We start from the raw sequence: 16,266 nt of genomic DNA, 5'->3' as shown, positions 1-16,266 counted from the left end.
AAAGTAAGATATTGCTTGCTGAAATTTTTGTTGATGATATCATAATTGGAGGAAAAGATTCATTGAGCAAATCTTTTGCTAATGAAATAAAAAAGGAGTTTGAATTGTCAATGTTTGGAGAGATTAAATTCTTTGTTGGATTGCAAGTTTATTAGATGAATACAAGCATTTAAATTACTCAATCCAAGTATATCAAAGAGATATTGAAGACCTTTGGAATAGAAGACTCAAAACCAATTGGAACACCTATGGCAACTAGACATAAGTTGTGAAAGAATGATGATTCAGCTGAAGAGAATCAAACATTATCGTGTCAATGATTGGAAAGCTATAATATGTTGTACATAGCAAACTCGACATTGCATTAGTAGTTGGAATTGTTGCTAGATTCTCTGCTAATCCCAAAGAAAATCACATGATGGCAGTGAAAGGATACTAAGATACTTGAGAGGAACAAAAGACTATGGATTATGGTACAAGAAAAGTGACAAATTTGAGTTGAAGGTTAATAGAGATGCTGATCGGGCAGAAAATGTTGATGATAGAAAAAGTATAAGTGGAGGAGCTTTCTTTTTAGGAAGAAGATTGATTTCATATACAAGCAAGAAGCAAAATTGTATTTCATAATCTACAATAGTGGCTGAGTGTGTGTTGTTGTAGCAGTGAATTTTTCAAATATTGTGTAGATCCAACAATTGTTGAAAGGAATGAAAGAAGAGATCATTGAACCTATGTGAACACAAGGAACAGTTAGCTGACATATTCACTAAGGCATTACCCAAGGATGTTTTTGAGTATCTAAGAGGTAAGTTAGGGGTCATCCCCCTACCTACAGAAAACTAGCAAAGATGTTGCACTGCATCAATTGTTATGAACACAAAATTTTACAAGATTGATGCAAGAGGTCACACTTTAGGAGCAGCCTAAAGGTGTAAAAAACCAAGGCACTGAACTATGAGTAGATGAAGCTGCAAAGAGTTAATGTTGATGTGACATTTCTATATCAGTCAGAACAGTGACATGAAGATGTACATGAATGGCTAATGTCTTTGGCACTATTGTCAAAGAGGGAGATAATGATCAAGTTACCATACAAATAAAGTGGGAGATGTATGACAGTTATGATCCGGGGGATAAAAACTAGTGGAAATTGAAATGTCCCCAATGCTCCAAGAATCAACATCATTACAAAGTGTTCACAATTCTTACTCCAATGCAACATGAACAGGCGAAATTGGAGTTTGGATGCAAAAGTTATGGCCGGTCAAAGTTTGGTCAAACAAGGAACAAAGGCCATAAAAAGGTGAAAAAATAATCATCTCAAAAGTGGTCAACAATGAATTTCAAATGAAAGAGCTCATCAAAAGCTTTCCAATGGCATTCGTTTCGTCAAAAACGAAGATCGGATGTGAAAGTTATGACGGTTTGAAGTTCAGGTAAAAGTGTGGATTCTGATGACATTAGCATGACATCATAAAATCTTAAAGAGAGGAAAAAAATTCAAATTCAAAATCAAATGGTTATTTAATTCGAATTAAAAGAATTAGATAATGGGAGTTGAACTCCCAACCATTCGCTCCTAAAATTAAGGCCAACCAATGGGCTATCTATAGTACATGAGATATTATAGGAAGAGACTTTATCTATCCATAACAAATCCACCCAACCTTATGTAAAAAAGGGATATTTGTTAAAACAAACCCCTATTAATGGAGTAAAATCACAACTATGAAATGGTAAAAAAGGGAAATTCGAATATATGTAATCAAAATAGGGGATCATATGGTTTTGGTTGTTTTAGCCCATTTTTGGCTAATTTCATGTATAAAATGGAATTAGGAGCTCTTTCAAAGATCATCCAGGTGATGAGAAGGAGATTATGATTTTGGAGACTTGGTGATTATTCCTGCACATTGGAGAATAATGCTGCAATTGTGCTTGAAGGGAATTATTTCAAAACACTTGTAACTGATTTTGGAGCTAATCGAATTGGTCCCTTTATTGGAGTAGGACCCAAAGACGTAGTTCAACCCACGGACAAACTCCGTTATCAATTGTATTTTGTCTTCTATCTCTCTATACTCTTTCTTTCAGTCATTACATTATTATGCTTTGTTCATTTAACCATTTAAGTTGTGTTAATTCGCTAATTAATGCTTTGACTTAACTTTATGTAATAATGTTAAGCATTCCTCTGTAATAGTCCTAGATCCTAATCAAATCAAATTTGGTATCAGAGCTCTTGTGTGACTAGTATTGCAGATTTGAATGCTAACAAGATCCAGGATCGAGAAAGGCGCAGGAAAGCTCAAGGAATACAATCCTGAGATCGGAAAACGAAGGACTAAACCATTATCACAAATGGCAGACGAAGGTGGTGGACAAGTTTTTCAAAATAAGAGTATCCAAAAGACTCTTTAGAATTTGCAAACAATGGTAGAAGTTTTGGTACAGGAAAGAGAAGAAAAGATGCGAAGACGTGTAGCTCGGAAGGACAAAGGGAAAAAGAAAGGAGGCGATCATGATCCTCCAAACACACCTCCCTCTTCTCCTTCTTCCCCATCTTCTCCTTCTTCTACCCATTCTGAGCCTTCTAACATTTTTAAGGGTGGACATAAGCCTCGAATCAAGTTGGATGTAAAGTTTGATTTACCAAAGTATTGTGGGGAGTTAAATGTCGAGAAATTAGATGACTGGATTTAGCAAGTATAAGTCTACTATAGAGTTCAAAACCTTGTAGATGATGTTGATAGAATTCAGTTAGCCACTCTTCGGTTAGGTGGTATAGCTCTAACTTGGTGGGAGAGTAGGACTCGAGATGAAACTTCACAGCATGGTAAGTTCAAATTGTCTTGGTCAGAATTTGTTAATGCTTTAAAGAAGCAATTCTACCCCCTAGGCCATATGCAACAGTTAATGATGAACTGGCAACATTTTAGACAAGGGAAAGGTCAAACTGTCAAGAAGTACACCCATGAATTTCATAAAAAGGCTATTTCATTAAATGTTCCATTGTACACCCAAGATACTTTACTAAAGTACATAGGTGGTCTTCATTCTTACCTAAGACATTCTATTTTGGTTTTGAATCCATGTAACTTGGATGAAGTGAGTGTACAAGCAACACACTTAGAGTCAAGGGGTAAGGGTACTTTCATTGATAGGGTTGAAAAGAAGCCATCTAAGTTTGAAGGTAAATCTAAAGACAAAGGGAAGGGGAAAAAGAGAGCTATAGCAAAGAAAGAGGGTGAAAAACCCACATGCTCACATTGTAAGAAAGAAGGGCATGATGATTCTAAGTGTTGGAAGCTACACCCAAAAAAAGGCCAAAGAGATATGGTGGAAATTAAGGCAAACAAAAGACTACTATTGTAATTCAACAGGATCTTGGATCTGACTCAGAAGATGAGACAAAGATTGTTGCTACTGCGATCCAAGGTAAAAGAAAAGGTATATCTCTTTCCTTAGCTACAAGTTCTTCAAATATAAGTGCAAGTACAAGTAAAGAATCTTCTCCTAAGAATGATAAGCAAAGGAATGAATTGTTTCATATTCAAGTTGTTATCAAACATACTAAGGTTGATACTTTGTTTGATATGGGTTCTCAAGTAAATTTGATATCTAAAGAAGTTGTTAAAAAGCTTAACTTGACTACAACACCTCATCCAAAACCATATCCCCTTGGATGGGTTTGCAATGATGCATAGTTACAAGTAACTAAACAATGTAAATTGATATTTGCTATCACTACAAACTTTGTAGATGAGGTAGAAGCTGATGTAGTCCCTTTAGATATCTAGAGTCTTGTGCTTAGGAGTCCATACCTATATGATCGGCAAGCTATCTTTTATAGGGGAGAGAACAAATATCATCTTTTCAAAGATAAGGTTGAATACATTGTATGAGCACATAAGATAAAGACTAATCTTGAATTAGTTAATGCTGGTCAGATGAAAAGGTTAGTTAATTCCAGTAAGAACTTTGTTTTGATGCTTGTAAAAGCCAAAGAAGATGAAACATCTGAAGCATTCAAGGGGTGTGATCCTAATCATAAATCTAAAATGGTCAAAATCATTTCCGCTTATGATAACTTGTTTCAGGAACCGAAAGGGTTACCTCCTAAGAGAGAGATTCAACATGAAATTCAGTTACAGCAGGACGCGCCACTTCTTAATATTGGCATGTATCGTTTATCAGTTTTGCAGAATGAAGAAATTAAAAAGCAGGTTCAGGGGTTGGTTGAGAAAGGAGTTATTCATCCAAGTACTTCTCCTTGTGGTTCTCCTATTGTGTTGGTTCTAAAGAAAGATGGGACTTGGAGAATGTGCATCGACTATAGAGCTCTAAACAAGATAACGGTAAAGAACAGGTATCCTCTTCCTAGAATAGATGATTTACTTGATCAGTTGAAACATGCAATTTATTTCACTAAGTTAGACTTGTGTAGTGGATATCATCAAATTCGAATTGCAGATAATGATATCTGGAAAACTACTTTCAAGACAAAACAGGGGCTATTTGAGTGTTTGGTCATGCCTTTTGGGCTTTGTAATGCACCAACTACATTTATGAGTCATGAATGATGTCTTTCATCCCTTTATTGATGATTTTGTCAGTCTATTTAGATGATATCCTTGTATTCATTAAGTCTTGGGATGATCATGTAACTCACATAAAAAGAGCCTTGAATGTATTGAAAAAAGAAAGACTATGTAAAGATGTCTACATGCGAATTTGCTAAGACATCATTAGTGTACTTAGGCTATGTCGTAGGGGATGGTCAATTGAAAGTAGACCCTGCGAAGGTTGAATGCATTGTAAAATGGCCTAAGCCAAGTACAGTTATAGAAGTTAGGAGCTTCTTAGGTGCAGTTCAATATTAGAGGAAGTTCATTGCAAACTTCTCTTACATTGCATCACTGTTGCATGCATTAACCAATACGAAGGCAACTTTTCAGTGGGGAGGTCCGCAATAGAAGGCTTTCGATACTTTAAGGGAAAAGTTGAGCACTACACCAATTTTGGCTATAACTGATTTACATCAACCATTTTGAAATCAAGACAGATGCAAGTGGGTTTTCCATGGGAGCTGTATTAATGCAAGGAGGTAAACCAGTCTGCTACCACTCTGAAACTTTTTCAGGAGCAATAAGTAACTATCCCACTTATGATAAGGAACTTTATGCTTTAGTTCAGAGTGTTAAGAAATGGAAGCACTACTTAATGGGAAAGGAAACTGTAATCCGCACTAATCACCAGCCACTGCAATATTTGCACTCACAATCTAAGTTGCAACAAAGTAGGCACATTAGGTGGATGGGTTTTCTACAACAGTTTCATTTGGTAATTAAGTATAAGAAGGGTGTTCATAACAAAGTAGCAGATATGCTCTCTAGGCCTCCTGTTAAGAATGCTTTGATAATCCTTCAGAATAGTTCTATGGTTCATGAGAGTTTTCAGGAACAATATGCTAATGATGAGAACTTTAAGGATATCTATGCAGCTTTAATCCAAGGTAAACATGTAGAAGAGAAAGATTACTATGTGGAAGATAATTTGTTGTACCACTTGGGAAAATTATTCATTCCTAAAGATGAATAGGCACATGTAATCCGTGAAGCACATACATCTTTGATTGTAGGACATTTTGGGGTAAGACATTGACTCAATTACAAAAATATTGTTATTGGCCTTGTATGCAAGACACTGTAACTAAGTATATAAAAGGATGTGTAATGTGTGCAACTAGCAATTAGCAAACCAAGTAACAGGAAATTGGGTTTGTACACACCATTACCTGTACTATCCTATCCATGGGAAAGTGTGTCTATGGACTTTGTGGGGGGTTTACCTATGTTTAGGAAGCATCATGATTATTTGTATGTAGTAGTTGATCGGCTCAGCAAAATGTGTATTTTAATGCCTTGTAAAAAGCAGGTCACTGCTGAACTAACAACTCATTTGTACTCTCAATTTGTATGGGTTCATTTTGGGTTACCTACTTCTATTGTATCGGATCAAGATTCTCGATTTTTAGGGGAAATTTGGTCATCTTTGTGGGGACTCATGGATACCAAGCTGAAGAAGAGTACAACCTTCCATCCACAAACTGACAGACAGACAGAGGTAGTCAATAGGCCAGTTGTTCATTTGCTCAGAGGATACTGAAATAAGCATCCTAAGTTGTGGGATGAAAGTCTTCACTATGTGCAACATGCTTACAACCATGTTGCACACTCTTCTACAAAGAGGTCTCCTTTTGAGACTTGCTTCAGTTACTTGCCTAAGACACCAATGAATTTTGCTTTTGGGAAGGATGATGTTGTAGATGGACCCCTTGATACACAAAAAGCTCTAAAGTTCATCCAGAAAGTCCAAGCAATCCATCAAGCAGTAGAAGCACAGTTGGAGCAGAGCCAGGCAAAATACAAGGCTCGCCATGATAAGCATCGCATTGATCACCATTTCCAAGTTGGTGATAGAGTTTGGTTACATATCAGCAAGGAAAGAATGCAAGGTGAAGGAAGAAAGCTCAAGCCTATCCGATATGGTTCTTTTGAGATCTTAGAGAAGATCGGTACCAATGTCTTTCGCCTTAATCTTCCTCCATACATGCAGATATACTCTGTTGTCAATGTTGAGAATTCGAAGTTGTATGAGCCTCCAATGATCTTGGATGAAGACCATTGACATTCAAGTTCCATCCGTTGATGATCTTTCACCAGAGTACATGTCAGAATTGTCGAAAGATGTCATCTTTGATAGGAATGTCAGGACATCATGAAAAGGACCAGTTGAATATGTCCGAGTGGGATTGAAAGGGATGCATCCAAGCAAGGCAAGATGAATGGAGATTGGTAAAGTGAGGGAACTATACCCTCACCTACTTTTCAAGTAATCAAACTTTTAGAGGTCCAAAAGCCCTTTAGTGGGGAGGCTTGATACAGTGGATAAAAATCAGTGGAAATTGAAATGTCCCCAATGCTCCAAGAATCAACATCATTACAAAGTGTTCATGATTCTTACTCTAATGCAACATGAACGGGCGAAATTGGAGTTCGGATGCAAAAGTTATGGTCGGTCAAAGTTTGGTCAAACAAGGAACAAAGCAAAGTAACAAGAATCGGAATCGGATCGAAATCGGCAAGGCCGAATCAAATCGTGAATCGGCCATGAATCGGAATCGAATCGGCCATGAATCAGAAAATTTAAAAAACCCTTGAAATTTAGTGAGTAACTTATTTCATAAACCCTTTATCGCTGATTCGATTCACCGATTCACAAAAAATCGTTTGGCTTGAATCGAATCGCCGAATCGCGTGAATCGCATGAATCGCCATGATTCTTGGAACTATGGAACAAAGGCCATAAAAAGGTGAACAAATAATCATCTCAAAAGTGGTCAACAATGGATTTCAAATGAAAGAGCTCATCAAAAGCTTTCTAATGGCGTTCATTTCATAAAAAACGGAGATCAGATGTGAAAGTTATGAAAGTTTGAAGTTCAAGTAAAAGTGTGGATTTTGATGATGTCAACATGACATCATAAAAGAGGGAAAAAATTCAAATTCAAATTAAAATGGTTATTTAATTCGAATTAAAAGAATTAGATAATGGAAGTTGAACTCCCAACCATTCACTCCTAAAATTAAGGCCAACCAATGGGCTATCTATAGTACATGAGATATTATAGGAAGAGATTTTATCTATCCATAACAAATCCACCCAACCTTATGTAAATAAGGATATTTGTTAAAACAAACCCCTATTAATGGAGTAAAATCACAACTATGAAATGGTAAAAAAGGGAAATTCAAATATATGTAATCAAAATAGTGGATCATATGGTTTTGGTTGTTTTAGCCCATTTTTGGCTAATTTCATGTATAAAATGGAGGTAAGAGCTCTTTCAAAGATCATCCAGGTGATGAGAAGGAGATTATGATTTTGGCGACTTGGTGACTATTCCTGCACATTGGAGAATAATGTTGCAATTATGCTTGAAGGGAATTATTTCAAAACACTTGTAATTGATTTTGGAGCTAATTGGATTGGTCCCTCTATTGGAGTAGGACCCAAAGACGTAGTCCGACCCACGGACAAACTCCGTTATCAATTGTGTTTTGTCTTCTATCTCTCTTTCTTTCAGTCATTACGTTATTATGCTTTGTTCATTTAAGCATTTAAGTTGTGTTAATTCGCTAATTAATGCTTTGAATTAACTTTATGTAATAATGTTAAGCGTTCCTCTGTAATAGTCCTAGATCCTAATCAGATCAAGTTACCATTCCTATTAGTAAGAGGGAGAGAATCTATATGGATTGATTGATATTAAAAGAGGGAGACATATGTTGTTGAACTAGAGGTGTAGTCATCTACAGATATGACAGTGAGAGAGTATGTGTTGAAATTGTAGAGGGACTATCATACAGTTGATACTACTACAATTGATGGTAGAGGGAGCATCTAGAAATTGCATTGGATGAGAATCAGAATGAAACTAAGAAAGAGAGAACAAACACAGAGGGAGCGGTTTGGCAACTGACAGTATGACACAATATGAATTTTGGATTGCGCAGTAACTAGTGAGGTGTTGTCATCAATGCCAATGAGGGAGATTGGTGGGAATTACAATTAGAACAAATGTTATGTTGTCATTGATGTCAAACGTAATGGTAAGAGAGTGTCAAACCTACTAGAGAGACATTTACTAACAGTGTAGAGTATCATATCAGTTACTTGATGAAGAGGATTTGAAAAGAAGAGATAGCAAGGTGAGCTAGTGCTGATGAGTGATGGAAAGTTAAGTAAGATAGAATAACAATGGCCACTTGATAAGATAGTCCTTGACAAGATAATTTTTTGTTCAATCAATACATGAAGTGAAGAAGATAGTTTGAATTAACGTGTGAGAGAAATGACAAGAGTTGAGATAAACTCTAAGCTTGACCGAGTATCAATATTGGTCGGTCAATGAAGGAGCTGAAGCAAAAGATTAAGGAACTTAAGTTCGAGCCGAGTGAGAGTTATTGTCAAGCAAATGTATCAAGAAGTGTTAGTAGCGACCGAGCATAGTAATGGCCGAGCGAACCTATTGATGTCGAGCTATACAGTGATGACCGAGAAGAAGAACACGGTGATTGCCAAGTGACAACAAAAGTTAGAATTTGCGAGAGAATCAAGATTGAGGCCGAAACAGTTGAAATTTTGGATTAGTCAAAGCGTGTGGATGATAAGGATTGATGAGCTAACGTATTTAATACACGACAAGAGTTTGTTATGCGATCAAACCCACCAAGAAACTAGAATCAGAAAAAATTCCCAAACCTGAAAATTAGGGTTTTGAACAAAAACGGCCCTAGTGCAAAAATACCATGAAAAATGGCAGAAATGTGCAGGAAAAAAAAAAGATCAAGACAAAAATGGGTTGCAAAACCGAACCAGAAGTTGGCAGCAAATCTCTCAGAATAGAAACCTTGGTCGAATTATAGAGAGAATTAGAAGCAAATATGCATGTAAATAATTTCAAAAATAAAAGGCAGATAATTTCAACCAAGGAATTATAATTACTTTTGATAAAATTTAGAGTATTGGCTCTGATACCATATTACGAAGTAATCGGAAAATATTTGTTTGTTATTAACAATGATCAAGAGATCAATTTATACAAGAGACTGAACGATATTTCCTTAAGAAACAATAGTAAAGAATAGAAACATTTTATTCTAGAAACAAAAAACTAAATATTAGAAACATTCTAATATTTACAAAAACATTCTAATATTTACAAAAGCTTGCAATAGATAACCATTAGATACTAAACAAAGATAATAGAAACTATCTATTATCATAATATATGCTTCGAATGATTCAGTGCAAGTTAATCTTAATCATTTGGCCCTTGCAACTTCAGTATGAAGAGATATAAAGAGGTTTTAGCCTCAGTTTTTAAGTTAGTTCATGCATTTTGGATTTGTAAACTGAAACAAGGTTCTTTGGCATTTACTTTGTATTGTAATTCAGTCTGATACAGAGAGATAAACATTTCAGACTTATAAACAGCTATATAAAGCACCTTTTTTCAATAAAATTCACTCGTTGTTCTAGTCAGTTTATTGTGTGCAAAGAATCAATAGATAAATGTTTCATGTGAGATTCCACATTTTTCCTTTTATATTTGTCTCATTCAGCACCTTTAGGCAGAATTATGCGAACAGCAACTAGTTGTGAAAGTTTTATTGTCCTTGTGTTGTAATTATTTTCACCTTTTTATGTAACACTATGCATAGGTATCAAGAAATTTTGAGTTATGTTACAATTGGGCCTTTGAATATGTTAGTTAGAAGCAGTAGTATGGGTTCTGAAGACCAATTTGTTGCATCATGTACTAGTCACACTATCATTTCCAAAGCAATCGTCTTTCCCTTTTCCCAAGAAGTGAAGTAGTCTATGTGAAGTACTAAAGGGAACCAGCCTTCTCTGGAGGTTCCTTCTCACTACAGGTTACCACAACTTGAGAATGATCCCATGTGGCACAAGGCTGCTAAGTTGAGAGCTCGACAAGGGTGCAAGCTTGCATGATAATAGTTTTGGCACACCTCTCAGGAAAAAAACTGATTTCTAATTCATTTTCAAAATATATACTTTGTTAGTATTTCATGTCAATGCCAGTATTTTTGGCCTTTGAAGGCATTATTTTACACACCTGGCAATTCTGAGTGTACACAATCACTGGTTGAGAAATGCATACCAAAATCAGCACTTCAAAAATTTAAGCATATCAAAATCAAGATTCAACAACCATAAGTGGTTTGGGATAAACTTATATGGATAAACTTTTAATTTTTTATTAGAAAAGCCTCATGATGGTATCTCCATAGAGTATCTAAAAATGTAGCATAAACAATTGTCTTGTGTACCAAGCCATTCAAGATTAGAAGAAGATCTTGAACTCTAACACAAACTACTAAAATGCCTTATTTGCTAGCTTGGTATTATTAAAACAAGTGGGCATACCAAGCCCATGGCCACTTACAAGGGAACAAGCAGTTCTTAACAGTCTTCTTTTTTCATAAAAGGATGGTTATTACATGCTGCAGATCTTAATGCTGTTATGAAAGTTCTAACCTTCACATACAAAGATTTTAGTGATTGTGAAGAACACCTAACAAAAAACGTTAACAGACTTGCAAAAGCATACAGTATCAATCATATTAAGAGAAGATGTATAAATTCACACATTAGCTCTTTATATAGAAAAGAACTGGGCAGTTCATAGTCATACCATTCTCTATTTTCACCAAACTCTGAAGCATTACTTCCATCTTCTTGTTCATCTCAAAATTGTCATCCATAATTGGAGCAACAAGACTTAGATCCTTATATAGATCTCGAACAAAATTGCATATTCTATTTGCTGTCTCCACCTCTCCACCAGCCACCTGACTAATGGCTAACCTCATGAGCTCTCCTGTCAAATCTCCAATCTAACAAAGCACAATAAATACTAAAGTAAGTCTTCCAGCATATCCATGAATCCAGACACAAGAACATGTGTCTTGTACTCACCCCTAAAAGATAATCCAGAACATTGATCTTGAATTGGCTAGTAGATGAATCGCCAAGCTTTGAAATCTCATTATTGAGATCTGCAAGGGTCAAAATTTTCCCGCTTTTACAAAATTCAAGCACTGTGGCTGCTTCTACAAACTCTTGAATCTGTGCAATCCAATACCACGCCACCAAAAGAACATAAATGGATTCATAAATAAAAGATTCAGAAGATTCCAATATGGAGGCTCAAACACAAACAAAAAGATTCAACAAACCCCAGGTGAAAAAGCTCTTCGGAGCTTCCAGGCATCATTGGCATTGCCTTGCAACTCATTAGCAACACGTGAGAGGTGCTTCTTTCTAACCTCATCCAGACCCCTCTCTGCCTGCTTCAAAACTGTCTCCTTGTCATCGTTACCAATCCTACAAAATTAGCACAGCAACATAATATTTGAGAATGTAAAGTTTCATATGTTCAAGTATAACTACCATTTACAGCAGTGGTAATTCCAAAGAATGCTACTTACATGAATATAATCACATGCCACCATAATAACACAGCAAATTATGAGAGAACAACAGCTTTATAATATGAGGCAGTGTGACCTGTCGCATTAATGCCCTTGTTCATTCATCTAACTATTTATGAATTGGTTGATTAAGTGTTGTCACTAATGCCATAACCATTGAGTAAACCATACATGGCCAAAAAAAAGGCTACTGTGCTGCCTAAGCCAAAAATAAAACAATCACCAACCTAAGTCCACTGGGAAATTTGTAATTACTTAATAAGAATGTGACTTTCTCCTTTTATCCCTCATATACAAAGTTAAGGCCCCTCCAATGTGGCCCAAATATAATATCAAGAAGGAGATGGAAGATGAGAAGGCCCCAAAGATACAGTTGCTACTGCTGATTGTCAAACCAAGAAGCCGTTCCACTTAATCTCAATTGCTTCACTTCAGCTCTAAGTGCATACACCCTCTCAATGCATTCATTTTACTCTGTGAACACCTCTTGCAACCTTCCTTCTATTGAAATCCTCTAGTTTCCACCATGAGATGTTTGCCACCAAGCCATCAATAGTGTCAAACAATACTCATACTCAACAACCTCATTAGCTTGTTTTGTGTAAGCTGGGTCTTCTGAAAAGCTGTTCTTCGAATTTTGAATTTTGCTTCTCCAAATTCTCTGGTTGGCTTTGTTCATATAACAAATGTCACAAACAGTAACATTAAAGTTCAGCATTGTTCACAACAAGCACTATAAGTACTGATGTAGGAAGATGTGTTCGATAGAATATGAGGCTTCAAAGTTCAAACATGCTAGCAAAAGAGTAGACATGACTGGGTGAAACATGGTAAGCAACCACAGGCAGTGTCTGTGAGGCATTAGACTCTATACACTCTCGTCTCAAAGTTCAAACTCCAAGAGACAGATTTCTATAAATTCTTGATATTTGTTGTCTTATTCAAACTGGCTGAGGCTTAAGTAACCAAACAGCTACAACTAAAGTCTAAATCTGTTACTCTTCTTGCAATGTCATGCATAAAAGATACCATAACCTTAAAAAAATGTTACAATATACCACATAGGTCCCCCTTATCGAGTTCACGTATTAAAACATCCTATGAAGAATCTGCATAAGAACAGTTAAGCTCTTCTCTCCTCCCCATCTGTACGTTTTCTTCCAAGTTTCCCATAGTCACACGCACCTTATGCAATTATATAGTCTCACACTCAATCACAGGATGTCCATCTTGTGGCCTTGTGTACTTGATTGAAGGTATTCCCAGGGTTGCATGAAATAGTGGTCCCAGTTGTTTCAGTCAGTTGAATCTTCTATCTACCATGATTCATCCCTGTTTACAAAGAAGTAGCAAACAAAACCTCTCTAGAATGAGCAACAGGTACAGCCAGCTGCTCAGAAGATGTCAACACAGCATGTGAAGAGGGCATGCAAACAAGATAGGTGAAAGAAGATTCTGGAAACCTGGGTGCCCTACTTCCCTCATCATTGTATTTTTGCATGTCATGTGGTTTTTCCTCTTCATTCTTCTACATCTTCATAATAATAAATGTCACTCTCCTTAATGACTTTTTAGGGGTTATCCTGCATTCTTTTGGTTGATTGTCTTGCCCTTTTGCTTCAGTCAATGGAACATCCATGTGTTTCAAATTTTCAATCTATAGGTCAATGACCAAACCAGCTTATAACTGTCACTGGAACTCCAATCACTTCCCATAGTCGCATGATTGTGCATTGTGTCCAGGAATAGCCCAATTCAATGCCCAGGTTTTAAAAATCCTTCTAAACACAAGAAAAATCAACTTGGGAATTCCGTTTGGCAACAAGTTTTCTGATAATATATTTCTCTCCTCAAACTTATCATATTCATCCACTGTTCATCATCCACACAGCATTGTCAAATTCTGCAGTGGCTCCAACTAACTGAGAACAGGTCACACCCACAAGATACCGTCATTCTTCAACTAAAATTTATTTCCAATGCCTCGATTTCCCTTGGTCCACATGCATACAAAACCTTCAGCAGTCAAAATATCTCTACACAGAATTTGGATAAAATAATCCTTTCAGAACTACATAACTTGAAGATTGCTTCCCAGCTTTACAGCCAACAGTTCATGCCAGGTTGCCCCACTACCCTTGTATAATGCTCAGTTTTGTATATTACTTTTGTTAAAGATCTCATTGATGCATATTTTAATTTGCTTTTGTAACTTGTAATAGCACTTGTAGATTTTATGTGTTTTCCAAGTTACTATACAAATGAATATATATGTGATATAAAGAGGCATGCCTCATGAAGAGACACGTCTCTTTAATATATTAACTTACATTAGTTATAGTTATAACACAATTAATATACCCTCAATATATTATAATGATTATATAACAAGATATATATATATAGCACTCCTAATATAAGTTAATTATTCCATATATAATATTTGTCATATATTATATATCTCATATATATAATATAATTTATCCGACAGAATTATAACATTAACACTCCCTCTTAATGAAGAAGGATAAAACACATAGATATTACACCATAGGTAATATTTCAAAAACAATACATATAGGAAATCTTTGATTAGAAGATTTCCAGTCTATGATATCATATAAGTATTGGCCTATCAATATATCAACACATGATATTCACCAATTACTATTTGATATCATATTAGGTAACATGAGCATTGGCCTATCAGAACATGAATCAAATGATATTCACCAAGTACTCAATGCGGTAATGGCCTATCAGAATATCATGGCAAGATATTCACCAAGTACCTTAAATATATCTATACAAACAACTTGTAGATAGTCAAATTAATGACATCTAACACCTAGTTGTTGATTTATAAGATAAAGCCTTTCATGATTTATTTCAACATTTACACAAAATGTATATCATGATACAAGTTATTGTAAGGTCATCACCTTTCAATAACTTCACCTAATACAAGTGATAATCATTTAGAAGTCATCACTTGTTCATGATGTACACAAGGGACAAGCTCATACACGTATGACATCAAAAGTTCACATGAAGTCTCCACGAATATTGTCATGTGGTGTTGTCACAACATCCACAATAAACATATCAGAGAATAAGGTTTTCACCTCAAGCTTATCTCTCATAGACAAGAATGTAATACAAAGGATTTCACTTGGAAATTCTTCGTCATGAAGAAACAATAACCTTTTGATCTTCTTGTCAAGGTTATTAATAAACTCTCAAAGTTCTCTCTTAGTTTGATATCAACTCTTCTGGCCTCTTAGCACAAGGTTTTCTCCGATGAAGCATTAGACTCCCTCTGAATCCATTATCATCCTTCTAACCTCTTGGTAGCAAGTCATGTCATGCTTCCCTAGTTCAATAGGTATCCTAATAGCATAAGGCCTTCCAGCCTACATTCATGAGACTTTATCCCATGAATCATAGTCCTTTAGCTATTATAGTTTCTGACTAGTGGAGAATCCATCAACAAGGTCTACTCCTCCTGAACCAAGATCATCAAAAGTTTGATTGAAGCATTTTTATTTTCTGCTCCCTCACTTTCTCCAAGGTTACCTTTAATGAACTGTTAGACTCCCTCTCATAATCATAATCATCAAGGATATTTTCTTCAAGAGCCTCACATTATTCAACATAATCATCAGAGGATTAATGCATCACAACTTCTTTGGAGCTACTATCATAAGATTGAGTTTGTACAATATTGGTAGCATGCCTAATGTTCCAATCTTCTTTCCTACAAGGACATCCGCAAAGACAAAGGAAATGATTAAGGCAAATGACTCTTTATATCACATACAAAAGTACAAATAAGAGAGAGACTACAATGAGTAGATAAGTGTAATCCTAAAAGATGAGAAATACTTATCTGCACATGGAGGTCCATATCCATCAAGTCAGAAAATGTCCCTGTATAATCATTTGTCAAACAATGAGAATGGACCATTGGTTTATATTCCCCCCACAATGTAAAATTCCCACTCTTATATCATGGATTTTTTTTTATCACATCTAATATGGAAAACTTCTTTCTATTCTTCTTTTTCTTCTTTGCAAAGAATCATCCTTGTCTTATTATTCTTGAGAAACTAATCATCAACATTCTTCCTGATATAATTTGCTTCTTTCTTCTAACAAGAAGTTAAAGCCAATTTTCTCAAAA

The 16,266-nt window shown here is 35.8% G+C and overlaps 1 protein-coding gene across 9 annotated transcripts in view; it reads right to left on the bottom strand.

The window, feature by feature from the left end:
* The window catches only part of LOC149536356 (Translin family protein), an 84,671-nt gene that overhangs the window by 7,778 nt on the left and 60,627 nt on the right, over positions 1-16,266 (bottom strand). For all 9 annotated transcript variants that reach the window (XM_089804544.1, XM_089804545.1, XM_089804546.1 and 6 more), the window contains exons 4-6: positions 11,829-11,976; positions 11,569-11,718; positions 11,285-11,486 (exon numbers count right to left, since the gene is read on the bottom strand). In XM_089804544.1, coding sequence (XP_089660670.1) covers positions 11,285-11,486; positions 11,569-11,718; positions 11,829-11,976 — 500 coding nt within the window. The remainder of the gene's footprint in view (positions 1-11,284; positions 11,487-11,568; positions 11,719-11,828; positions 11,977-16,266) is intronic.

The sequence above is a fragment of the Cupressus sempervirens genome, chromosome 10, assembly GCF_028749045.1.
Source record: "Cupressus sempervirens isolate cs-2001-9-10 chromosome 10, ASM2874904v1, whole genome shotgun sequence".
NCBI classification, from domain to species: Eukaryota; Viridiplantae; Streptophyta; class Pinopsida; order Cupressales; family Cupressaceae; genus Cupressus; species Cupressus sempervirens.
The sequence above is the reverse complement of the archived record's forward strand: the minus strand, read 5'-3'. Positions and strand labels throughout refer to the sequence as shown.